At 41.6% G+C, this 26,334-nt stretch overlaps 1 protein-coding gene across 3 annotated transcripts in view; it reads right to left on the bottom strand.

The window, feature by feature from the left end:
* Positions 1–26,334, bottom strand: part of LOC103696273 (glucose-1-phosphate adenylyltransferase large subunit 3, chloroplastic/amyloplastic) — a 121,348-nt gene that overhangs the window by 54,603 nt on the left and 40,411 nt on the right. For all 3 annotated transcript variants that reach the window (XR_005507013.1, XM_039116106.1, XM_039116107.1), the window contains 2 exons: positions 9,331–9,414; positions 9,200–9,255 (listed from right to left, as the gene is read on the bottom strand). Coding sequence is in view for 2 of the 3 variants with exons in the window: in XM_039116106.1 (XP_038972034.1) it covers positions 9,200–9,255; positions 9,331–9,414 (140 nt within the window). In the remaining variant the exon portion in view is untranslated. The remainder of the gene's footprint in view (positions 1–9,199; positions 9,256–9,330; positions 9,415–26,334) is intronic.

The raw sequence follows: 26,334 nt of genomic DNA, 5'->3' as shown, positions 1-26,334 counted from the left end.
TCGGTTCAGCAGACCTTGGTGAGAGGTGTATTTGTTTTAAAAGACCCTAAAACAAATTAAGTCCAAGTACAAAATCTAACTATAATCTTTACTCTCTACAGATCACAATGTCAGCTTCTAACCCTTTGACCCGAATTCTCGAGACCAACTGTCTGACTAGAACCAATTATAAAGATTGGCTAAGAAACTTGAAAATTGTTTTGAGTTGCGAAAAAATAGATCATGTACTCGACAATGATATCTCCTCATTACCAGCCTGTCCGACTACTAATCAACGTGCTACACATAATAAGTGGACGGATGATGACATCAGGGTCAGGTGCTACATTATGGCATCTATGTCCAATGATCTCCAATGCCAGCATGAGAATATGAAAATTGCCAGGGGCATATTGACTCACCTGCAAAAGTTGTATGGTGAGCAAAGTCGCACAACACGTTTTGAAGTATCTAAAAGGCTCTTCAAAACAAAGATGCGCGAAGGGCAGTCTGTCCATGATCACTATTTGACTATGATCAAGGATCTATAGGAGCTTGAGAAGCTCGGCATGACCATGCATAAGGAGCTGCAAGTGGATTTGATCCTGCAATCCCTTTCAGATTCATTTGGGCAGTTTATTGTAAACTACCATATGAAAAAAATTGATTGCACCAAGACCGAATTGTTAAATATGTTCGTAACTGCTAAAGGGGCCTTGAAAGGTTCAAGGGGCATTGTTCTCGCTGCAAAGTTGGCTTCTACTTCTAAGAGAAAGTCTACTTGGAAGACGAAGAAGTCCGTGAAGCAGAAGAACGAGAAAAAGCCAAAGAAGAAAGTTCAAAAGAAAAAGGCTGATGACAAAGAAAAATATTTCCACTGCAACGACGACGGCCATTGGAAGAGAAACTATCCTTTATATCTGAAGAGTCTGAAGAACGAAAAAGGAGACACACCTTTGGAAGGTATGTTAGCCCTGCTCGTTATTTAAACTAATCTAACGGTTTCTTCTACTTCCAGTTGGGTTATTGATTCTGCTTCTAATGCTCACTTATGCACTACGCAGGGTCTAAAGGAGAGTAGAAGGTTGATGGTAGGTGCAGTAATCCTTCGGATTAGCAACGGGGCAAGAGTTGCTGCTGTGGCTGTGGGCACCTATCCTTTGTGACTACCGTCTAGATTTAGTTTGATACTTAGAGACTGTTATTATGTACTTGTTGCTAGCAAGAATTTGATTTTTGTTTCATGTTTAGCACAGGATGATCATGTTTTTACTTTCAATAAAGACTATTGTTCCATTTATTTTAGAAATAAATTGGTTGCACGAGGTTTTATGATTGACAGTCTTTATCACTTACATATGGATGTATCTATGAATGTATTTGAGCAAGTAGTGAGTGCCATAGGATCCAAAAGAACCAGAGATGAGATAAACCAGACGTATTTGTGGCACCTCAGACTTCGCCATATTGCAGAAGACAAAATAAACAAATTGAAGAAAGATGGGCTTCTCGGTCATATCCAGTTTGTGAATCCTGCCTTCAAGAAAAAATGGCCAGATTATCATTTGTAAGACATGGGGAGAGTACCACTGAGATACTTTTTTTGGTACACACTGATGTGCGTGGCCCATTCGATGTGCAAGCCAGGGGTCGTTATTCATACTTCATTACCTTTACCAATGATTTTTCACGATATGGGTATGTGTATCTTATGAGACAAATCTGAAGCTTTTGAAAAGTTCAAAGAGTTTAGAAATGAAGTAGAAAAACAAACTGGAAAACCTCTTAAAGCTCTTCGATCAGATCGAAGAGGAAAATACCATAATGAAAAATTTCGTGACTATCTCAAGGAGAATGGCATAGTCTCACAATGGACCCCTCCAACATCTCAACTCAACGGGGTGTCGGAGAGGAAGAATCGGACTCTATTGGATATGGTCCGGTCCATAATGAGCTTCACTGATTTATCCTTGTTTCTTTGGGGAGATGCCTTAGTTTCTGCGATTTACTTATTGAATAGAGTTCCCTCTAAATCCGTTCCTACCACATCGTATGAGATATGGCATGGTAAGAAGCCGAGTCTTGGTCATCTCAAGATTTGGAGATGTCTGGCCCACGTCAAGAGACTACAGGCGGACAAGTTAGAAGCTAGGACCATGAGTGCTCGTTTTATAGGATATCCTAAAGAGTCATTAGGATACAAATTTTACGTCCCAGAGAATCACAATATTTTTGTGAGTCGACAAGCTATCTTCTTGAAAAAATAATTTATCCATGATAGAGGCAGTGGGAGAAAAATTGAGCTTGAAGAGAAAGTCTCTGAAAAACAACGAATCATGAAACCTATAGAACCAGTTCATACTGAGCCAGTATATGTAATACCTCCTCCACCTCGTAGATCCAGTAGGATCTCCCATCCTTCTGAAAGATACTTAGGTATGCTTACAGAGGATACTGAGAAAATGTTCTTCGTGGGAGATAGCGAACATATACAGGATCCCAATACCTACAATGAGGCGATGTTGGACATTGATTCCGAGAAATGGCTAGGAAGCTATGAAGTCAGAAATAGACTTCATGCATTCCAACCAAGTTTGGACCTTAGTGGATCCACTAGAAGGTATAGTACCAATTGTTTATAAATAGATCTACAAAAGAAAGATAGGTTCGGATGGAAAGGTAGAGACCTATAAGGCACGGCTAGTGGCGAAAGGTTATAGTCAGCGCGAAGACATTGACTATCAAAAAACCTTTTCATCTGTGGCCATGCTGAAGTCCATCCAAACATTGTTTGCTATTGCAGCATATCATAATTATGAAATCTGGCAGATGGATGTGAAAACTGCTTTCCTAAATGGATATCTTGAGAAAGATATCTATATGGAGCAGCCTTTAGGTTTCACTTCTAGTGATGGAGATCATAAGGTCTGCAAACAGCAAAAGTCCATCTATAGACTCAAGCAAGCATCTCAGAGTTGGAACACTTGTTTCAATGATGCGATCAAATCGTTTCATTTCATCAAGAACGAAGAGAAACCATGTGTTTATAAGAAAGTCAGTAGGAGTGCTGTCATATTTCTCGTATTGTACGTGGATGACATCCTCCTAACTGGGAATGATATTCCCATGCTAACTTCGGTCACTAATGAATTCTCTATGAAAGACCTTGGGGAAGCATCCTATATTTTGGAGATTAAGGTCTATAGAGATAGATCTAAGAGGATGCTAGGCCTATCACAGAAAATGTACATTGAGGAGGTGCTGAAAAGGTTCAGCATGGAAAACTCTAAAAGGAAACTTCTACCCCTTAGGCATAGGATACATCTCTCCAAGAAGATGTGCCCCATCACATCTGAAGAGATTCATCGAATGAGCAAGATCCCTTATGCTTTGGCTATAGGGAGCCTCATGTATGCCATGCTATGTACACGACCTGATATAGCCCTTGCTATGAGTGTCACGAGCAGATATCAATCGAGTCCAGGCAAGGAGCACTAGATAGCTGTGAAAGACATTCTTAAATACTTAAGAAGAACTAAGGATATGTTTTTGGTCTTTGGTGGAGGATCAGAGTTAAAGGTAGAAGGATACATAGATTCAAACTTTATGACTGATATTGATGATAGAAAATCTACATCGGATATATGTTCTTGTGCAATGGTGGTTCGTAAATTGGAAGAGTTCCAAACAACCGATCATTGCTGATTCTACTATTGAAGCCAAGTATATCGCCGCATCTGAAGCTGCAAAGGAAGCCTTCTGGTTCAAGAAGTTTATTGTAGAGTTAAATGTAATGTCGTCAGATGCCATAACACTCTACTGCAATAATAATGGTGCCATAACTCTTCCTAAGGAGCCTAGGTCTTATCAAAAGTCCAAACACAGAGCGGCGGTTTCACCTCATATGCAACAACCTCGAAAAAAATATGTCGAGGTGCAGAGAGGACTCCACGGACAATGTGGCGGACCCATTCACTAAGCAGCTTAGCCAGTAGAAGACTAAAGCCCACCTTGAGAAGATGGGGCTTAGATATATGGTTGATTGGCTTTAGTGCAAGTGGAAGATTGTTAGATGTATGCCCTAAAAGCTAATCTGGCTGACACATAATTAATTCTGGAACATAGTATTGTACTTGACTTTATTATTATTTAATAATAATAAACATCTTTTTCATTCATATTGTGTATGTGTCTATGAATCGTCCAAGAAATTAATAAGATGGTGATATATTCTCAAAAATTAAGAATTTGAGCCATATGTCATTAGTGATTAATTCCTAAATGCTCCTGATCGATGGATCATCACGAGGACGGTGATTGATCCGATGAGATTAGTGCACAGATCACTATCCTTTTGGATGGACGAGTCTCGAGTCCACAGTGTAGGAACACTGGAGTGATAGTGTAGGTGTTTGTTAGAGAACAAAGGTACCGAGCATGATCAAAGCAAAAAGTCACTTGGATGTCTATCCACTCGTCAGTGACTTACTTGATTCGGCAGTAGTATGACTGGTCCTTTAACCTACGGTGCTTCGGCTACTCACAGTGAGGTTGCTGTAGTTTGACTCCACATATACATGGTCTCTAGCCCTATAGATCCTTGTGGTGCAGATTGGCTGCAGTAGGTTCACTGTAGGAGTAGGGTGTGCACCTACATCGAATCTATCAACCTTATAGATAGGAGTGGTCCTATGTGATTTATTAGTCCTTGGATAAGGATTAAGAGTCCTCATTGGATAAGGACTCTTTGTGACCACCTAATCCTCTTTAGAAGAGGATTAATGCACCCAAATTAAATCACCCGCACCCCCTACTTAAATTGGTTTTGGGCATGCGTGAGCCCAAAAGAAATGAGGGGCGTGCGCCCCTCCAAATCTAATTAAGGGGGCTGATGGCATGGGGCTCTTCCTAGTTTTTAGGAAGAGCCACGCCTAGGGCAAAGGGAACAAAAAGGGAGGCCGGCGGCCTCCCTCTTTGTTCTTGGTTTTTGGTATTGAAGGCCTCCTTCTCTCCCTCTTCCTCCTTCCACCGCAAGCAAGGAAAAAGAAAAGAAGTGGGGCGTGGCCTCTTCTTCCCTCTTTCTCCTTCATCTTCCTCTTGAGAGCAATCAAAGAGTTGGTTGTTAAAAAGAGAGTTTCAGCTATCAAAAGTAATCTTTGCAAGGGAGCAAGCACCCCGGAGAGATTCAAATGCTTAGATTAGTCCTCTTCCTCGTGTGGATACCTGTAGAGGTCGGACACGTGCGCGGCTTCAAGCGAGCCTTTCAATATAACCACGATCATCAAATTGCAGTAAACATCTACCCGCACAAGCTGAAGATCAGATCTTTTCCTCTAAAGTTTCAATCTTAATCTATCCACGAACGGTTTTAAAATACGTTCATGCGATGAACGGACCGTGCATGCGTCTTCCGCTGCGGTTTTAATTTTCTGCGGCATGCACGGTTTTCCAACAGGGACAACCCTCTATTGCGCGACATCTGGAGATGGCGGGCGAGTGCAGGGCCTTTCACGCAGTACATGCATACCGTGAGAAGAACAGGGCTGCGAACTGGGTTGCCTCCTTTGCTGCGCAGCATTCCGACGAGGTCCTCGAGACACACCAGGGGCTATCCTCTCCATTGCTTTGTCATTTCTTGTCTCTGAATTCTGTTGGCTGTACTCAAGCTAGAGTAGTGTAAACAGCTGTTGTAAACAAAAAAAAAAGAACATATATATGTGTGCACATGGTATTGCCACTACCAAAATGAACATACTTATCCTAGAAGATATACCACAGGACTATGTAAACCAAGTTCCACCGAAGCCAATACCGGGATCCGAACCGGTACCGTACCAACACACAATATGCTTGGGCGTGTCGATTCCTGATTTTTCAAGTTTGATTAATTGGTAATCATTTTTTCCAACTTTTTCAATTATTTTAAGTATAATTTGTATTTTTTGACATTTTTTGATATTTCTATGATTTCGGTTTAACCTAAATGATGCATCATATTATTTTAAAGTGATACAAAATATACAATAATTAGTAAAATATTGCATACTACAAGCAACATGAAATATCCTAAAATCAACTAGTAAAGTGAGAAATATAAAATAATATAATCAATTATATTTACCTAAAGTACAACAGACATATCGATATCTAAAATCTCGTCGAGTGGCGATGCCTCTCGTAGATATCCAGATCACTAATGTAACAACCTAGGACCTCACCCAAAATAGCTAGCCAGAAAGTATTATTTGGGTGCCTTAATTCTGTATAAGTATCTAAGATCAACCCAGCGAATAACCGATCTATGACTAAACACACACTCGCACGGGTCCTCGCATACTCTTTCCGTTCAAGCCCTAACGTTCTCACCAGGCTAAGAGTTTAAATCTATTCAAATCTAATCACAAACACCATGATTGGCCTATGGTCAGCCCTAATGGATCCATGCTGCAGTGTCTCTTAGTCCACATAGGTTATGGGCCGGGTCCGCTCTGATACCATTTGTAACAACCCAAGACCTCACCCAAAAAGGTTAGCCGGAAGGTATTATTTAGGTTCTTTGATCCTGTATAAGTACTCAAGATCTACCTAACAAATAACCGATACGAGACTAAACACGTCTGCACGGATCCTTACATACTCTCCCCTGTTCAAGCCCTGACGTTCGTGTCAAGCTAAAGATTCAAATCCATTCAAATCTAATCACAAACACCACGATCAGCCCATGGTCAGCCCCAATAGATCCGTGTTACAGTATCCTCTAGTCCACATAGGTTATGGACCAGGTCTGCACTGATATCAGTCTTAACTCAGAAACTCACCTAAAAAGACTTGCCGGAAGATATTATTTGGGTTCCTTGTTCTTGTATAAGTACCCATGAGCTACCCAACGAATAACCAATGTGGGACTAAACACATACCCGCACGGATCCTCACATACTCCCCCGTTTAAGCCCTGACGTCCTCATCAGGCTAAAAGTTCAAATCCATTCAAATCTAATCACAAACACCACGATCAGCTCGTGGTCAGCCCCAATGAATCCGTGCTGTAGTATCCTCTAGTCCACATAGGTTATGGATCGGATCTGCTCTGATACCATTTGTAACAACACAAGACCTCACCTAAAATGGCCAGCCAGAAGGTACTATTTGGATTTCTTGATCCTATATAAGTATGCAAGATCTACCCAGCAAATAACCAATGTGGGACTAAATACACACGCACGAGTCCTCACATATTTCCGCCATTTAAGCCCTGACGTCCTCGTCCGACTAAGGGTTCAAATCCATTCAAATCTAATCATAAACACCACGATCGGCCTGTGGTCAGTCCCAATGGATCCGTACTACAGTGTCTCCTAGTCCACGTAGGTTATGGGCCGGATTTGATCTGATACCATTTGGAACAACCCAGGACCTCACCCAAAATGGCTAGCCAAAAAGTATTATTTGGGTTCTTTGATCCTGTATAAGTACCCAAGATCTACCCAGCGAATAGCCGATAGGACTAAACACATGCTCGCACGGATCCTCGCATACTCTTCCCGTTCAAGCCCAAACGTCCTCGTCAGGCTAAGGGTTCAAATTCATTCAAATCTAATCACAAACACCACGATCGGCCTGTGGTCAGCTCCAATGGATCCATGCTGCAGTCTCCTAGTCCACATAGGTTATGGGCCGGATCCGCTCTGATACCATTTGTAATAACCCAAGACCTCACCCAAAGATGCTAGCCGGAAGGTATTATTTAGATTCTTTGATCCTGTATAAGTACCCAAGATCTACCTAGCAAATAACCGATATGGGACTAAACACACGCCTGCACGGATCCTCACATACTCTCCCCTGTTCAAGCCCTGACGTCCTCGTCAAGCTAAAGATTCAAATCCATTCAAATCTAATCACAAACACCACGATCAGCCCGTGGTCAGCCCCAATGGATTCCTGTTACAGTGTCCTCTAGTCCATATAGGTTATGGGCCAAGTTTGCTTTGATACCATTCTTAACTTAGGAACTCACCTAAAAAGGCTTGCCGGAAGGTATTATTTGGGTTCCTTGATCCTGTATAAGTATCCAAGAACTACCCAATAAATAACCGATGTGGGACCAAGCACACGCCCGCACGAATCCTCACATACTCCCTCCGTTTAAGCCCTGATGTCCTCGTCGGGCTAAGGGTTCAAATACTGTATAACATGATTATGAGGACATCCAGTATAAATCAAGATATGCTGACCAGCACCGGTAGGCATACCGGTCGCCTACCGGACTGGTTCGGACCGATGCCGAACTGGTCTACATAGCACGCTGGCGTGCCGCCCTGCATGCGAGCGCGCTGCCCACAGCAAACGGTTCGCACCGATTCCTAGCAATACTAGGGAACTTTGTAGTTTGAAGGAAGAGAGACATTGAAGTATTCTTGGGTGTTGTAGTTATTTTCAAAAAGGGTGGAAAAATTTGTGTTAATGAAAGTATGAATGTCATACATGTTTTAGCAGAAATAGGTATACTTGGTCAGGAAGTTGCTCACATTTCCATAGGTCCTAATACTGAGTTTTGCTCAAAACCTCTTTGTAAAGACCTAGGATGCATCATCATAATGCAGTAATCAAGAATCTCCAGTATCTAAAAGGTGGAAAAGTGAAAATGTTACACAATTAGCTAGAGAAGTATATATTATGTGAACAGAATGGTCATGAAAGAGTAGAAGAATATGAAATTGTTGATAGATATATTCATTAGAAGAGGGGGGGGGGAGGAGTGGAGGGGAGTGGGAGAGGACTGTAAACTGGAAAGTGAAAAATAATGTATAGCTGCAAGATCAACTTCTAAGCAGACCAATGGGCAATGGCTCAGTATGTAAGCTTTAAAATCTGATATATATGATTAGTTGAGCCTTTTCGCTTCTCAAGGAAAGGTTGTTCATTGAGGATTGTCTTGTTTGAAAAGAAATTAAACTATCATTAATGATTCTAAATTTTTATCAAAATGCAGAACATAAAAATGAATTTTTATACAAAGTTTGGTCCTGTGTTTCTGTTTGCAGATAACAACAGCCATGTTAAAAATGAATCCTTGCAAAGTTTATATGTATCATTGCAAGGAAGAAAAATTATCCCCAAAAAAGATAATATTGGTACAGCACTTGGCAGAATGACATCAGTGAATCTATTAGTCGTTGTTAAAGAAAGAAAATAAACCCATAATTATGCTATCAATTACCTATCATCCATTGGAAGACATGAAATAGTAATATCAGCACCACTTTGTCGGTGACTCTGGAGGTAAACTGGAGTTCAGTAATCTGATAGTGATGAAAACTTGATGGAAAATGTTGATTATTCAGTGCCTACCTGAACAAAGTCCATATAGTCCATACGGTAAAGATGGTCCCCAGAGAGGATCAATACATCCTCTATCTCCTTACCTTTGGCATCCTACAGATTCAAAAGAAACCACAATGCCAATATTAGGATATATGTTGTTCCAGACCTCAAAGTTTTGCTATCTAGATTTTTAGAATATCAAAATGGTTTGCATCATAGAACTGGGCCATTATTTTAACTAGAAATCTGTATCTATGTAATGCAGAAACATACATTCGTACATACAAGTGTACGCATGTATATTTATGTAGGGATTAATGTGTCTATGGTTGTGAGTTATGGGTGCATAATGTATAAATTTGTATATCTATTAATATCAATACATGTCTGCATGTATATGCATGTATCTGTGCAAAAAATGAATTTGTGTTTTAAAATATATTTGAGGATAATAACACAAACAAACACAAAACACAAATCAACATCAATAAACAAGAAGTAATTTCTGTACGAAGTACAGACAGTCATGGAAATATAAACACATAATATCCAACACAAGTCATGAACAATGATAATGGAACTCGACAGACAACATACTTGCAATCAAACAACACAACACACAAGCACTGCACACAATCACAAAGGCATGCCCTTTTTGTGCCTTGACGCCTCAATAAGTAGCAAGAAGGCATGCTTTTTGTGTGCTTAGATGAAGTCGCATGAGTTCAAGGTAGGCAACATGCTGAGGTTGTGTTGGAACATCCTGCATGTCACACCTCATCTCTACAATATAGTATTTATGACTACTTGTATAATTGAGTGAAACCCACCCTACCTTATAGTCATGAGCATGTGTAATGACCAGATATGCATAGGAAAATATAAATATACATGCGTGTGTACAAAATATGAAAAATGACCAACTTATTGAGGTGCTAAGTGTTATCAAGCATTATTTCAGATGACGTGCTTTGGTAATTAAGACTTCTCTACATGGACGTTTTTGATTTAGTAACATTCAAGTATAAAAGAATTTATGAAACTTAAATTTTTGTGAAATGCCTTAGCATTTGAACGTTGAAATTTTGGCACAGAGCCAAAAATCAGTATTTGGAACTAAAGTTTGAAAATCAAATTTTTTATTCTTGAAGAATTGAAATATTTAAGTATTTTTATTGAATTCAAATAGGGGTAACTTCCTATTTACATGTAATGTCTTAAGTACATTTGCTAAAGGACATTGCAGGCAATTAATTCATGTTCCTTTTAGCAAGTTTTCCGAATCAGTCTATCTTCATTACTATATCTTGAGTCACTAGCAATACCCACTTGACCATAGAGGTAAGTAACTTTGGCTTTGGGGGCTTCTTTACTTTGGCTGATTTGGCTTTGGGGGCTTCTTAAAGGGGAGAAAGGGAAGTGTGCTTTGGCTTGAAGAAGAAGAAGAAGAAGAAGAAGGGAGCTTGGGCTAGGTCTTGTTGATTTCTTTGGCATTAGACGTAAGTAACCTTCTCCATGCCTTTGGGTTAAGACCTTGCTTGATGAGTATTGTTCTGAAAGCTGAATATGTGGTCAGTTTTAAACCCCTACATGGTTTTGACGTTCTGAATTGCATGCTTTAGAATCTAAGTTTCTAAGAATTGCCTCATATTATTACTAAGACTAGTGGTCACTTTTGAGCTCAAGTACCAATTTGAATCCTAAACCCGATAATCCTTCTAAAAATTTATAATTTTCATCACAAGGATCTCCTTCATGTACCTCAACCTAAAATTTCATGACTTTTTAAAATGTTTATATTTGATATGAAGTTACATGTGGTAAATATTACAGTCATTTTCAAAGTTTGGTTCAAAATTTCGATGACGTCTTTTGCATCAATTTTCAAGATGTTTTGAGACTCATTGCTAGTTGCAAAGCCCTTGCCAATTTTTATACACAGATCTGGACTTCTGCCAGTTTCGATATCATTTATGGTTTCTACTTGAAAATCATGAAGTCACTTGAGTTTTCAAAATGATGTTTTGAACTTGGTTGTCCCTCGACTTGAAATCATATTTTTGTTTGCAAGGATCGTTGTGCCGGTACTGGGGCCATACCAGTTGGCCGGCGGCACAGTTCGATACGCCCCCGTGTCGTTCCGTGTCGGGCTCGTACCAACATAGCAGAGAGAGTGGGGGAGAGGGAGAACAAAAAATGGAAAAGAGAGAAGAGGGGAGATGGGGAGCAAGAGAGGGAGATGAAGGAAAGGAGAGAGGGAGAAGGCCGGCGGAGGCCGGCAAAGTGTAGCCCGACACGGCAGAGATAGCGGGGGAGAAAAAGAATAGAAAAAACGAAAAGAGAAAGGGGGGAAGGAGGGAGATGGAGGGTGACTGACGACCGGTGGAGGGCCGCGGAGGGCCATAGAGGGGTGTGGAGTGGCAAAGGGAAGTTAACGACAACTTAAAATTTTCAAAATAAAAAAAGACCCTGTTCGGGACCTCTATTTCGAGCGAAACAAGTGTCCGAATGGCGTCGCCCCTCCGTGCCCCTCCACGCCACTCCGATGACCTTCGTCGGTCATCCACCACCCTCCATCTCTCCCTCCCTCTCTCTCTTCCTTCCCCTCTCTCTCTCTCTCTTTCTCTCCTTCCTTCTCCCTCTCCTCCTTCGTCGGTTTCTCATTTTGAATACCGGAACTATCCCGATCCACCATCAATATGGCTCGGCACACCCTGAACCGGGCAGTTAAGGACGATTCCACATTCCTTGCTTATTTGGATCTTGTAAGCATTAGTTTTGAAATAGTGTATGTTATGATTGGAACGTCATTACATCTATCTATTTCTATTGGAGCTTCCAAATAAATAATCCATCTAGAATGTAGGAATAATTTGAAATATAAAAGAAAAATCATAACGAAAGAACATGAATGAACCCTTAACCAGGTGGCATATTAGTGGCCTCACTTGAATTTTGACGAGGAACCTTAAGTTGATGATCATATGGATTATCAATGTGGATCTATGTGGACCCATGCCAGATGGTATATGAGTGGCCTCAGCCGACATCAATGAGGAACTTCTAGCTAGGTGATATTGTGGACCCTCAGCCAAGCGGTATGAGCGGACCCCGAGGATACGAGTGGTCTCATTTGCACTAGAAGCGAGGATAATAACTGGCCTCATTTTAATTATTGGTGAAGATATGAGTGGCCTCTCTTGCATTCGCAATAAGGTTATGAGTTGACCTCGAGGGTATAAGAGAAACTTTTAAGAGAATGTGAAACTATATGAAATATTAGAATTTGATGTAAAATATGTTTTGGGTTGTTTATTGTTTCTTCTTTATTAGTGGATTTTAATTTCTGGAATATTTATCATCAAAATGATTCAATGAGGCTTCGCCTAAGCTTTTGAAGAATATATAACTTCGGACGCATTGTGAACTATATGAACTCTTCTTAACAATGATGTTTTGTGGCTCTTTTACCATATTTGTTTTTTCTTATTGAAACATTAGTGAACTAACACTTGGATTTTTGGTGATAATTTGATTTATGTTAACATTTAAGAGTCATATGTTTTTCAATAACTTAAATTATTGACAATGGTAGAAGTTTACTTGCTAATTTATAGCTTACCTTACCTCATATACCAGTTTTTCAGAGTGATTAGTGAAAGCCTTGTTGATCTATTTGAGGTGGTGGACTTGATATTTCGAAGTTAATATTTAGATCTAGTGATTTCCAAAGCAATACCAAAAACATTGTTTTTCACGTTGTGTTGACATCATTGAAGATCTAGTATCGTGTTATAACGGATATATTCAAGTTAAAAACTTGATTTCATCTAAGTGTTTTGAGTTATGTTATATTTTTAGTTATATATTGTTGGATGCCATGGTTTCTTTTGAGGATTTTAGATTTTAATGAAACTTTGATAACTTATGATGGATCAACTTCGAATTTCGGATTGTGATAGCATGCATATGATTGAGTTAAGCAATGTTAGATTGGTAATTGTGTGGAGTTATTTTAGGACTAACTGATACTTAGAACTATAAGGAAATCATTGATGAAATCCTAAGGAAAGGACTGTATTAACTACTAAGATTACATGTTGAATACTGAACAGTTGGACACCTTGTGCTTTCATAGGCTGCCACCTCATGCCTCTTAAGTGAATCACCTCCTCATACTTACTGCCACCACATGCTTAGTACACATCCGGCTGACTATTAAATAGCCATCTCATGCTTGTGCCATCTCATGTTGAAGCTGCCATCTCATACTTGAAAGCCAACTTGTGTTTAAGTATGTATTAACACCTCACGCTTGATCTAACACCTCACGCTTGTTCAAGGTAAGCTGAACTGACTGGAACCAGCCGATTCAGCCCGTATCGGACCAGTACCGACAGACACCGGTCTGATACAGCCCTTGAAATCGGTTCCGACCCCATCTAGGTCGGAACCGATCGATTCCAAATTCGTACCGGTGCGAACCGGGTATGTACCGGTGCGAACCAGGCCGGTTCCCATCAGTACAGGTTAAAAATGAATTTTGCGACACCCTGTGGCCTTTTTCACCACAGCGTGCAGCCTTCTCCGCGGCCGACAGCGCATGGCCACTGTGCCACGTGCTATCTTCCCCTCGGCCACATTACGTGGCGCTGTGGCCAAAAGTGGCACAGGGCCATGCGTTTTTCCGACAATGCATGGTTGTCCATTCACTTCGAGTTTGGCCTTTCCCCGTTCAACTATAAAAGCCAAACGAGGACATTTCAGAGGCGAGGCAAGGGAAGGGAAGCAAAAGAGCCAAAAAATTGAGGAAGGAAAGGGAAGGGTAGGGATTAGCCCAAAAAATATTGAGAAAAGAAAGGCTAGGGATTAGCCAAAAAAAAACGGAGGAAGGGAAGGAAAAGAAAGGCATCCAGCAGAGGAAGGGAAGGCGGATCGAGCAGGGATCCTACAAAGGCCATGTGAAAAATATTGAGGAGGTGAGAGAGCGTCGTTTCCCTTCCAAAAAAATCCAGCAAAGGCTAATTAAGGTGTGGTTTCTTTCCCCTATATTTTTTTTAATATTTTTTTTAATGTGCTTAAAAAAATATCAAAAATTACCAAAAAATAGGAAATGATGCCCAATATTTTCATTTCGTCAGCAGGAGGAGGTAGCGAGGCATCGGGCTTGATTTGGGCCTCGTTTATGAGTCAAGCATCGGTTCTGGTGGAAGCAGACAAGATCCAGAGTTCAAAAGGATAACCTCAATCAGCAGAGGATGTGGCCGGATTGCATCAATCCTGGGTGGTTTTGGTAGCCGAAAAAGATCTTCCGGAGGGATTCCGCCATGAGCGTCAATTCATGATGCAGATCTGCAGGCCTTTTCCAGCAGAGATTCGAAGCAGCAGAGGATAGACATAATGTGGAAAAAGAAGAAGAAGAATATATGGCGAGCTATTGGATCCTGGTTCCACTTCAGCCACATTCTAGCGAATGTGGCAGACAGTGCATACAAGTCTGCCATTTCCGCCATACAGGCTGTCGGTCTCGATATCAATCCTCCAAATCCGAAGGACATCTACGATAAGCTACTTGACAACAATAAGGAGTTAGAGAAATGAATTGTCTCCTGCAAGTGGCCCACATATGGGCTCACTTTGATGTGTGATGATTGTACCGTTCCGACAAAGCGAAGCATCAACTTTCTGACATACTATGATGCGAAGACCTTCTTTCACAAGTCAGTTGATGCTTCGGATAAGGTGCACGACGCCTGATACATCCTCAGACTTATGAAAGAGGTGATTGATCAGGTAGGAGAGGAGAATATCGTGCGGGTCGTCACTGATAATAATCCGCAATATAAGTTGGCAGGAGAGATCTTGATGGAGCGGCGACCACATATTTTTTGGACCCCATATGCTGCACATTATATCGACCTCATGCTGATGGACATTGAAAAGATCCGTAATGTCACGCCTCCGACCCGAGATCGTGAGCCGGAGGTCGCGGCAACCGCCGCACACCCGTAAAAAACTCTTTGCACGAGCATGCAAAGCATCTTAATAAAATATCTCAAATACGTAACTAAAATAACTCAACTAATAATATGCAATCTTATTTCACTAACTAACTCAAGCTATAAAGTCTCACAGTTCTACATACGCAGCAGAACAATAAACTACTAACATGCAAACTTAGTTCTTTAACTAACACAACCTTGCAATGTCTCACAATCATAACAATTGTTTAAGGTAACGATTCAACTTAAATAAATCCTAGTCTAAGATAGCTTGCACCACAATCCTTCTAGTCGCTCTTCCATATTGAAAACCCCGATAGGCTAGTTCTCAGAATCTATAAAACAACAAAAAATTGTATAATGAGCTAAACAGCCCAGTAAATAATGAACACTCTAACTAGATAAATCAGACAATAATATGCAGAAAATAAGTGCATATGAAGTATTAAAATAAAAATCAACATTTTTTTAAGTTCTTAGAATTCTATTCATGGAATCAAATTCTTTCAAATATTCAATTCATCTTGTCGATCTTGGGCTATGACCACATGTTTCCTGTAGCATGGTAATAACACCGACTAATCTTCTTGCGGTAAGTCCTTCGGGATGGATCATGTGCCAAGTATCTGCCCCCATTGGTAGGGTCCTCAACATAGCCAGGTCGAAGTTCAATTAATTCTGTGTTTCATATTTCAGTTTTGAAATCATGCAGTGTCAAAACCCAATTATTGTTCACAGCTTAATTTCTTTCAGTTTATCAGATTTAACTCAACAGCCAGAAACTATGACCACATGTTCCTTGTAGCAGGGAAATAGCACCGACTAATCATCTTACGGTACCAACGTATTAGCCCCTATTGGCAGGACCTCAACATAGCCCGACTGCGAGTCCAAATCTATTTTGAGTTATTATCTTTTCTCACATTATGTTTAGTGTTCCAGACCGAAATATACGATATCGAATCAATCAAACACAATCCATATCAAAAGTAATACGTTCAATCAGAACCATACAATATTCTAAAAATATACATATAACACCATGCATCAATTTCATAATCAAGGATAATTCAATTCGTAAAACATGTATAGTTTGCCGATAAATCTAGAAAAGAGGTTACATTACTTACCTTGCGAACGCGATCCACAACAAATCCAATTAATCCGGCAAATCCTTCGTAGAACCTAATATCCAAAAATCATGTTCTTTTAAAATTCAACATAATATAGGGAACTTAAATTCTAACACCCTCCCAGGGCCGATCACGTAGAAATGCCCGACACTCCAGGATCAGGACCCTTCCCCAGGGTCAACCAAAATCACTGCGAAGGGTTCTCTACTAGAGAGAAAAGGTTCAAGTGGAGAGAGAAATAAGAGAGAGAGGATGGAGAGAGGAGAGGGGGGGAAGAGATAAACCCCTCTCTTCTTCTCCAAAATAGGGGATCTGTGAAACCACCCTTCTTCCCTCTTGGTCGGTCCCAGGGGCGGCCGCGGTGGCTAGCCTCGACGGCGGCAACAGACGGCGAGGCAAACTCAACCGCCCCAGTGGTTGGCAACGGCGAACAGGATCGGTGGCAAAGCACTCGGCTAAAATAGAGCTCCTTATTTTCGGACCAAGTTTCGGCGATTGGCCAGCTCAAAACCACTAACAACGGCTAAGCACTAAGAGAGGAGGAGAGGAAGGATAGGAACTCATATCTCAGCCCCGACAAAGATCCAGCAGCTCTGTTTCTCTCCGGCGGCAATGGAAGAAGAGGACCACCCGTACCGAAGAAGACCTGGCTTTAACGGCTCTCTCTCTCGAGCGGCATCACAAGGAAGAACCCCCAAACTAGAAGGGAACTTGGGGTTTCGCGGCTCTACATCGGATGGCCTCAAAGGAGAAGAAGCCCTAAAACCAGATGATCTCGGCTTCTTCGAGATGAATTCTTCCTCATCGCGTGCCCTCATGCGATGCACGTGAGGCCCAAAGCTTATGACTGAGCCGATCAAGTGGATTGGGCCCAGTCTCAAGGTCTTGCACGTAGGGTGCAGCATACGGTGGAGATAGCCCAGCACATCACTAGGTATATTTATAACCATACCTGAGTTCTTTCGCTGATGAGGAAGTTTGCAGGGGGAGAGATTCTGAGACCAAAAGTCATACGGTTTGCTACGAACTACATTGCACTTGATAGCCTTATCGAGAAGAAAAGAGATAGATTGTTGTATTAATCAAGCAGATCATAATATAGAAATCCAGAATTTGCTGATAGAAAATTAAGCAATATCAGCAATCAAAAATAAACAAAATAAAGAAATAGAAGAGGAAGATGAGAAACAAATAAAGATAGGGAAGAAGAAATGGGAGGAGAGAGAGAGAAGACGATAGAGGTAGAAGCAGCAAGAAATAGAGAGAAGAGGAAGGCCGGAAGATCACTTCTTCATAATTTCCAGCATGCATGCTCTTCCTAGTGACCCTCTTGGACTCTTTATGGACAAACCAATCTCCTAGAAAGTTCTTAACACCATCAAGGACTATGGTATGCAGTACCGCCTCGAACCACCCAGTTTGGGGCATACCAAACCGAACCACCCAAAAATCAGGTCGATTGCCTCCAAAAAATAGTTTATGCACCGAACCAGAGCGAACTGCTCCAAACCAGAACGAACCAAGCAGTTCAGAGCAGAACTGACATGAACCTACTGATTTGCACTTGATAGCCTCCTTGATAGGAAAGCAGACCTGCGTCAAATGTTTATCAATGTCGAGTGGCACGAGAGCAGATTTGTGAGGGTCCGCACTAAAGGGAGCAATGTGGAAAACTTGTTGACAAGGTAGACGTTCTGGCAACGGGCCAAGAAAATAGTAAAGGCTATCAAGCTATTATACGAAGTGCTTCGGACCGTGTACGACAAGAGGTACCTCCAGACGGGCTTTCTATATTATATGGTAGAAAAACCAAAGAATCAAAACAGAGAGGTAGATCCGAAGCATGCACAGGAGTACATCAACATCATTGAGCAGTGGTGGGACTACCAGATGGGTAAAGACTTGCATCTAGCAGGTAAGCAAGAATATTGAAAATTTGATTACATATGTATTTGCATAATTTTACTCCAACAATTACGAACTCTATCTACAGCTTACTATCTAAACCCGAGGATCCAATACACCATACTTGAGATCGATATGGACAAGGAACTTCTAGCTCCCTGCATGATGTGATCTACAGGATTGAGCCTAATCCAGAAGTCACAGCTCTATGTCTACAAGAGTTAACATAACTGGCATGCATAAGTTAACTCCTGGCTTGAATTATTAACATATTATTGAGAATCATAATGTTATTTTGATGTTTACAAAGCCATTAAGGTCATTTGGAAGTGCTAAAGCCATTAACTCAAACGTTTAAGTATATAAGCACTCAAGAAAGAAAGAAACGATACATATTCGATACATTCACAATACGCCATGTATACAAGGTCAAAACAACTCTCAAGAGTTAATTTCGAGATAAAATTAGTATTAGAGCAAGAGAGAAAACTTAGAAATTTATTATGAAAAAGTTTCAAGTTAAGATTACCTTAAAGGGAAATTCTGTAATTTTCACTGTCAAAGGTATAAAACCCTGTTGTGCCAAGCATCCCAATTTACTTGGAATACATTTTATGAACCCTATATGTAAGGCTAACCTTAAGATGCAGAGAATCATGTCTAGAGTCGACCCCAAAGAGGTTTGGAGCCGACTCTGATACATATGACACGCATTGGCATGGAATGGCACAAAGTGGCACATTTGGCACGGAGCTTGAAGCCAACTCAAGATACTTGGCATAGGGCTAGAGTCAACTCCAGGAAAGTTAGAGTCGACCCTGAAACATTTGGAGCAATTTGGCACACGAATGGCACACATTGAATCATTGGCACAAAGTTAGGATTGACCCCAGAAATGCTTGAGCCGACCCCAGCTTCAGAAATCAAGAATACAGCCTTCTGGAATTCACTAAGAGGGTCGACCCCAAGAAAGTTGGAGCCGACCCCAGAAAAACTTGAGCCGACCCTAGGTTGAGCCGACCCCAGAAAGACTTGAGCCGACCCTAGGTTGAGCCGACCCCAGAAAAGGTTAAGTCGACCCCAGCTTGAAGCGTCAAGAAAACAAGTCTCTGGACATCCTGAGAGGGCCGACCCCACTGTAGCTCGAGTTGACCCCATTGTAGCTCGAGCTGACCCCAAGAAAAGTTGAGTTGACCCCAGCTTGAAATGTCGAGAAAACAAGTCTCTGGATTTTCTGAGAGGGCCGACCCCACTGTAGCAGGAGCCGACCCCAGTAATCCTTGAGCCCCCAGCCTATGGAACAGTAACTTGGGTCGACCCCATATTTGCTCGGATCGACCCCAGCACGACTGACAGCATAACGGCTAATTCTGCAGAAGTATTTTTTAAGCTCTCAACGGCTATAAACGGCTAGTTTCTTCAATCCAACGGCTAGAAAGGACTATTTGGAGGTTAGAGAGGTATCTAAGAGGCACTATTCATTAGGGGGAAGAATCTTTTGCAATCAAGAAGTGCATTGAAGTGGAAACCTAAGCCTAGAAGTGCTTCATCCAATTGCTTCATTCCAAAAGCTAAAAGAGGGTGGTTGAGCAGATTTAAAGAGACACCAAGAGCTCTACCAACTCTTGAAGAGTGAAGCAACATTAGCAAAGAAGAGAAAAGCTTCAAAAGCGATAACTATTCTCTATCTCTTCTTTGATATTCATAATTGTTTTATATGCTCATCTACGAGCTCTGTTCTTTGTTCTATTACTCTTATTGTCAGGTTTGTTGGTGAGCCCATAAAACCAATGATGTAGGTTGTTGGTGAGCCCGCAAAATCAACGGTTAGGATAATTGGTGATCCCGGAATACCAATTGTAAAGATTTTGGATTGTGAGCCCGGAAAACAATCCAACTGTAATCCGAGGGGTTATAGTGAATTCTCAAGGGGTCGCTTGGGGAGTGGACGTAGGTGCCTCGGGGTGCACCGAACCACTATATATCCTTGTGTTTGTGTGTGATTGATTTTGTGACTCTTGTGTTGCCCAAGATAACAACCCAAGAGGAGGGGGTGAATTGGGTTTTTCAAATTTTTAGGACCTTAATTTAGATGATAGATGTATAAGTAGTTTAGCTTGTGTTAATTATATAGGTGCAGTGGAATCAAAAAGAACACAATGCAAACACACAAGTATAGTGATTCGGTGCTCTCCAAAGCACCTATGTCCACTCTCCAAGTGTTTTCTTGGGAATTCACTATAATCCCGCGGATTACAGTTGGATTGTTTTACCGGGCTCACAATCCAAAAACCCTACAATTGGTTTTACGGGATCATCAATAACCTAACCGTTGGTTTTACGGGCTCACTAACAACCTACACCGTTGATTTTACGGGCTCACCAACAAACCTTACAAGAAATAAGTAGAGAGGAAGTTTGAAGCTCTCCTAAATGAGCAAGTAATACAGTAATGCACTTAAAGAAGAGGTAAGAAAATATTTATCGCTTTGTAGACTGCTCTTCTCTTCTTTGCCAATGTTGCTTCACTTCTCAAGGGGTTGGTAGAGCTCTTGAATGCACTTGAAGACTGCTCAACCACCTTCTTTCAGAATTTGAATGAAGCAAATTGATGAACACTTGGACTTTCTTTTCTCTTGAATGCACTCTTGATTTTTGCAAAAGATGCTTCCCCCTGATGAATAGTGCCTCTCAAATACTTCTCCAACCTCAAATAGTCACTTCCTAGCTGTTGGAATGGAGAAACTAGCCGTTTCTAGCCGTTGGAGACTCAAATTGTACTTCTGCAAAACTAGCCGTTATGCTGTCAGTCGTGCTGGGGTCGACCCAAGTTACTGTTCCACAGACTAGGGTTGGCTCATATTTTTCTGGGGTCAGTTCCAGCTACAGTGGGGTCGACTCAAGCTTGGTTGGGGTCGGCCCTCAGAAATTTCAGAAGCTTGTTTTTCTTTTATTTTGGGCAGGGGTCGACTCAACTTTTCTTGGGCTCGACTCGAGCTTATCTGAGGTCGGCCCTCTCAGAAATTCCAGAGACTTGTTTTTCTGACTCTTTAGGCTGAGGTCGACTCATACTTTCTTGGAGTCGACTCAAACTACAGTGGGGTCGACTCAAGATTATCTGGGGTCGGCCCTTTCAGAAATTCCAGAGACTTGTATTTCTGACTCTTTTGGCTGGGGTCGACTCATGCTTTCTTGGGGTCGACTCAACCTAGGGTCGACTCATGGTTTCTTGGGGTCGACCGAAGCTCTGTGCCATTTTGTGCCAGAATGTGCCAAATTGTGCTAGGGTCGACTCCATTTCTTCTAGGGTCGACTCCAACTATGTGCCAAGTATTTCAAGGTGTGCCACATTGTGCCAAGTCGTGCCAAATGTATCAGAATCGACTCCAAACTAACTGGGGTCGACTCTAACCATGTTTTTCTGCACATGAAGGTTAGTTTAGCACATTAAAGCAATAAAAAGATATTCCAATTAATTTAGGATAAATGGCACATTCAAGTTTCATTTCTTTAACTAACAAAAATACGGAAAAACCCTTTATAAAGAAAACTTCACTCTTGGTTTGGTCTAACTGAAAATTAGATTTTCTCTGAAGTTGTTCTAATAGAATTATCCTTGGAAGAATTCTAAAGAAAACTTCACTCTTGGTTTGGTCAAACTGAAAATTATAGGATGTATCGAGAATGTATCACTTCTCTCTTTCTTGAGTGTCTATTTACTTGATTAAGTTTGTTAATAGCATTGGCACTTCCATATGGCCTTCATAGTTTTGTAAACATCAAAATAACATTATGATTCTCAATCTCCCCCTTTTTGATGATTACAAAACATTACTTATTGTCGATTTGCCATTCAAAAGAAAGATTTGATTTAATATCATAAGATGCTTTTGGTTCAAGATTTTCAAAATAGTCAAATTTTGGAGTATGTATCAAGGAACCAAGAGCTCCCCCTATCGTAATCAAATTGATGCCAAATCTGTTTTAGCTTTACTCCCCCTTTCTCTTAGGTTTCATTGAGTCAAAATTTTCAAGGATTTGTGCCAAATTAAAAGTTTCAAGTTATGTATCGAGGCAATGAAACTTTCTATAGTTGTGTGCCAAAAGCTTATGTATCATGCCTTCTAGAATATCTAGACTTATGCATTGTGAGTTTCCATGTTCCATAAGTTATGTATTATGAATTCTTATGTATCAATATTTCAAAATTTAGATATTTATTTGATGAAAATTCAGATTTGCATGTTGTCAATGTTCTCCCCCTTAAATATTGATTTCTCTTCTTATATTTGTCTCCTTATAAACTCTTCATATTTTTCTTTCTTATAGAATCTTATAGAGTATCTTGCATATATTTCACTCTTATATGTTTCTACCTTTTCTTATATCTTTCTCCCCCTTTTTGTCATCATCAAAAAGAATATGTAATACAAAGGTGAATAGTATTCCAATGACAAAGATCACAAGCCAAAATAAGACATTGTATTTCATAAAAGCCAAAATTACAATGTTCTAGTAATCCAAAATGCCATAAAGGATAACATCGTTTACAATCAACAAAAGGCAAAATACATAGAGAACTAGAATGACTCTAGGCACTAGTCTAAATGAGCTCCTGTAGTGCTATCAGTAGGCCTAGAGGCATCCAATGGTTGTGATCTGACTCTAGATCTCCTAGTGTAGGTGGCGAGAGGAGGTCTGGTCTGATACGACTAGAATGGTCTGTGAGCCCTATGAACTGGCTGGCTCTATGCCGAGACCTCTGACTCAGCTACTCGAGCTCCAGGGGGACCATGATTCTCTCTAAAGTAGTCATCCGGTCCGTGAGGCTCGTCACCTGAGCGGATACTCCCCTAACCTCAGCCGTAATACTATCCAACTGACTCATCATCCTATCGGAGAGACCCATCACCTGAGCTGCTACTATCTCAGTCATCCTACTTCAGTACTCCGTGTATCCAATAGGTGCAGAAGATGACGGTCCTACCTCTGCATGTGATGAAGGATGGTCAGCAGGCATCTCAGGCTCTGGAATGGAGTCTTCGGGCTCTGGTACATCAAGCTCTGGTGCCTGTGGCCCTGCAACTCCGTGCACCCAGTGACCATTCAGCTTCTCGTAGCCCATGCGCATAAGTGATCGTGCAGTGTAGGTGTCGGTATGCAATAAATCTCTGAAGATCTCTCCAACTAAACAAATGTCATACTGTCTAAAAATCAGTGTGAGTACCATACCATAGGGTAAAGAAGCCCTCGCCCTAGTCATGGCCTCACGCATCTGTCTGATCATCATAGCCGAGAGATTCAAGGGAATGCCCTGAAGAACATGCTCCATAATCGCCATATCTCTCTCAGACACATGGTCGAATCTCCCACTCTTCGGAAACAGTATTCGACCTATAAAGTTATGAAGCAATCTCATCTCAACAGAGAAGGAACTAGCTACCAGATCATCAGAGTAGTCTATCTCATCTCTCTCCATGATCATCTGTAGAGCTCTAATCCTGTCCTCCGGTCTATCTGGTATAGCACCTTCACATGGGAGATGGAGCAGATGTCTTAGGCTCTCCTCTAATTGTTGCTTAAACTATAATACTTGAGCACAGCAACTTCTAGCTGCAATGTATTCGGCCTCAGCCATTGACAGTGCAACTGAATTCTGCTTTTTGCTAAACCATTGAGACTAGATTAGCACCTAAGAATTGACATGTTCCACTAGTGCTCTTTCTATCTAGTTCGCATCCAGCAAAGTCAGCATCTGAGTATGCAATAAGTTCAAAACAGAAATCTCTAGAGTACCATAATCCTATGCTAGATGGTAGCCTGCCGGGGCCAAGGAAGGAAGAAAGAGGTCGGCTAAGGAAGAAAGAGGCCAGCCGGGGCCTGCCGGCGGAGGCTGGGGAGCCTCGAGCGGAGGAGGCGGAGGCCGGAGAGCCACGGAGGCAGGCTCCACCTCCGATCCCCTGTTTCATTCGAAACAGGGGCCCTTTTTATTTTTGCAAATTTTAAGTTTGGTTTGCCGACTTTCACTTAATATTGGAAAAAATAAAAGGAGCCCCCTCTAAGCCCCTATTTCGAATGAAATAGGGGACCGGAGGTGGAGCCCCACCTTTGTGAATCTCCGGCCTCCTCCGCGCGGCGGCTCCCTAGCGCTCCGCTGGCTCTTCGCCGGACTTCCTCGTCCTCTCGTTCTCTCTCTCTTTTCCTCTCTCTCGTTCTCCCTCTCCTTTGCCTTTACTGTGTCGATTCAAGGCCAGCACGGCACAGGACAGGACCGCATCGACCCGTGCAGCCGGGCAAACAGTCTGGGGCCCGGTACTGGCACAATAGATGTTGTTTGGATGGCTTGTGGGCCAATAGCCAAATTCAAAGCTTGATGAGCCAGAATCACCTCTATGACCAGCTAGTTTCATAGCCGGTGAGGCTAGGGTGGATATAGGGCAATGGGCAGATCGCAACATTCTACACATCAACCATAGCCACAAGGGTCAATGGGGAGCCGATCATCACATGACTTCTTGTATGAAACATCCTCTTAGAAATATTATCGAGAGTTGCTTAAATGAGGCCACCACGCTAACCTATCAACTCAATCAGGAGGGCGATATCTATCCTCCCAGCATAGCCAAGTAGAAAGGGGCACGAAGTGAAAAAGGGCAGCTGTTGAGCATAGCCTGAAAAAAAAAAAGAAAGGCAGTTGCAACCCTGATAGAGAGCATGGAGGAGTCAGTTCACTCAAATTCAAAGACCAAGAAGAGCAGCAATACAGTTTTGCTTATCATGGATCTGGTGGTCAGAAAGGAAATAGAGGATATAAGACTGCTGTTTATGAGACATGGCCGTCGCGTGGTCTTCGATTCACCGGTGTACAACCTAGTAGAGCCTATGAGCAGTGCCGGCTCGAGCCTTAGGCGATCGAGGCGGTCGCCTAAGGCCCCCGGCCCAGGGAAGGCCCCTACCCAGCCTTTTTTTTTTTATTCCACCATGGCGCTATGGCAGACCGCAGATGAGACGGGGAGTGGGTGATAGAGACGCAACCAATGATAGAGACGCAACCAGCCCATCTAAAGATCCTTTGCATGGAATTGAAGGTCCTATGACTAGGGCCAAGACTAAGAGGATGAAACAAGCTTTGGAAAGCCTGATCATAAAAATCAAAGGAAAAGAAGACCAACGTGAGATAGAGGCTGCAGCTAATTGGGTCACTTTCATACAATTGGGTGAAGATGCTTTGAGTCCAACCTGAAGACAACACTTTGGAAAGTCCAAATCACATGACAAGAAGCATTCATGGGAAGGCCAACTTTCCTATTATATTTGGATTTTCGTGCATACTTTTGGGGTGATATTTCAGATGATGTTTTGTATTCCCCAAGTCACATTCAGACTTTCTTGTAGTTCCCAAAGTCACTATAATTACTTTGGGATCTTTTTCCTAAGTTCTGGTTACTTTTCTAGGAGTAGGTGTAACATGCATCTTTTCCAAGCCTTGGTAAATGCAGCCTTGGAAAATGCATGACAAGTAGTGCTATGTAATTTCCTAGGAGTTGCTTCTCTTTGAAGCCATTTCAGCCTTAAAATAGCACCTGATTGTACTTGAGAGGGGGAAAACGCATGAATGAAATTTGAGGGTTTCTCTTATGTGAGAGCTTCACCTTTGTTCTTGGATTAGAACTTGATAGTGTTGGTTCTACCGGCAGGTCGCGGTTAGGGTCACGCTTCTTTTGATAACTTTGGTTCTACCGGCAGGTCGCGGTTAGGGTCAAGTTCCTCATTCTCTACCTGTTTCCAGGACGGTCCGAAGTGTGCTCTTATCATTTGGTATCAGAGCCCGGTTCCTGAAATCAGGTGTTATCTATCCTTTGTGTGTTTATCTTGTTTAATTCAAAAAAAAAAAAAGGTGTTCCGCTGTTGTTTATCTCTATATCCTTGGTGACATCTTCCTTTAATCGGTTTGTGTCATCGTCCTTGTTTCTTTCTGTTCTGCTATTTCA

Source organism: Phoenix dactylifera, unplaced genomic scaffold, assembly GCF_009389715.1.
Source record: "Phoenix dactylifera cultivar Barhee BC4 unplaced genomic scaffold, palm_55x_up_171113_PBpolish2nd_filt_p 000051F, whole genome shotgun sequence".
Taxonomy (NCBI): Eukaryota; Viridiplantae; Streptophyta; class Magnoliopsida; order Arecales; family Arecaceae; genus Phoenix; species Phoenix dactylifera.
The sequence above is the reverse complement of the archived record's forward strand: the minus strand, read 5'-3'. Positions and strand labels throughout refer to the sequence as shown.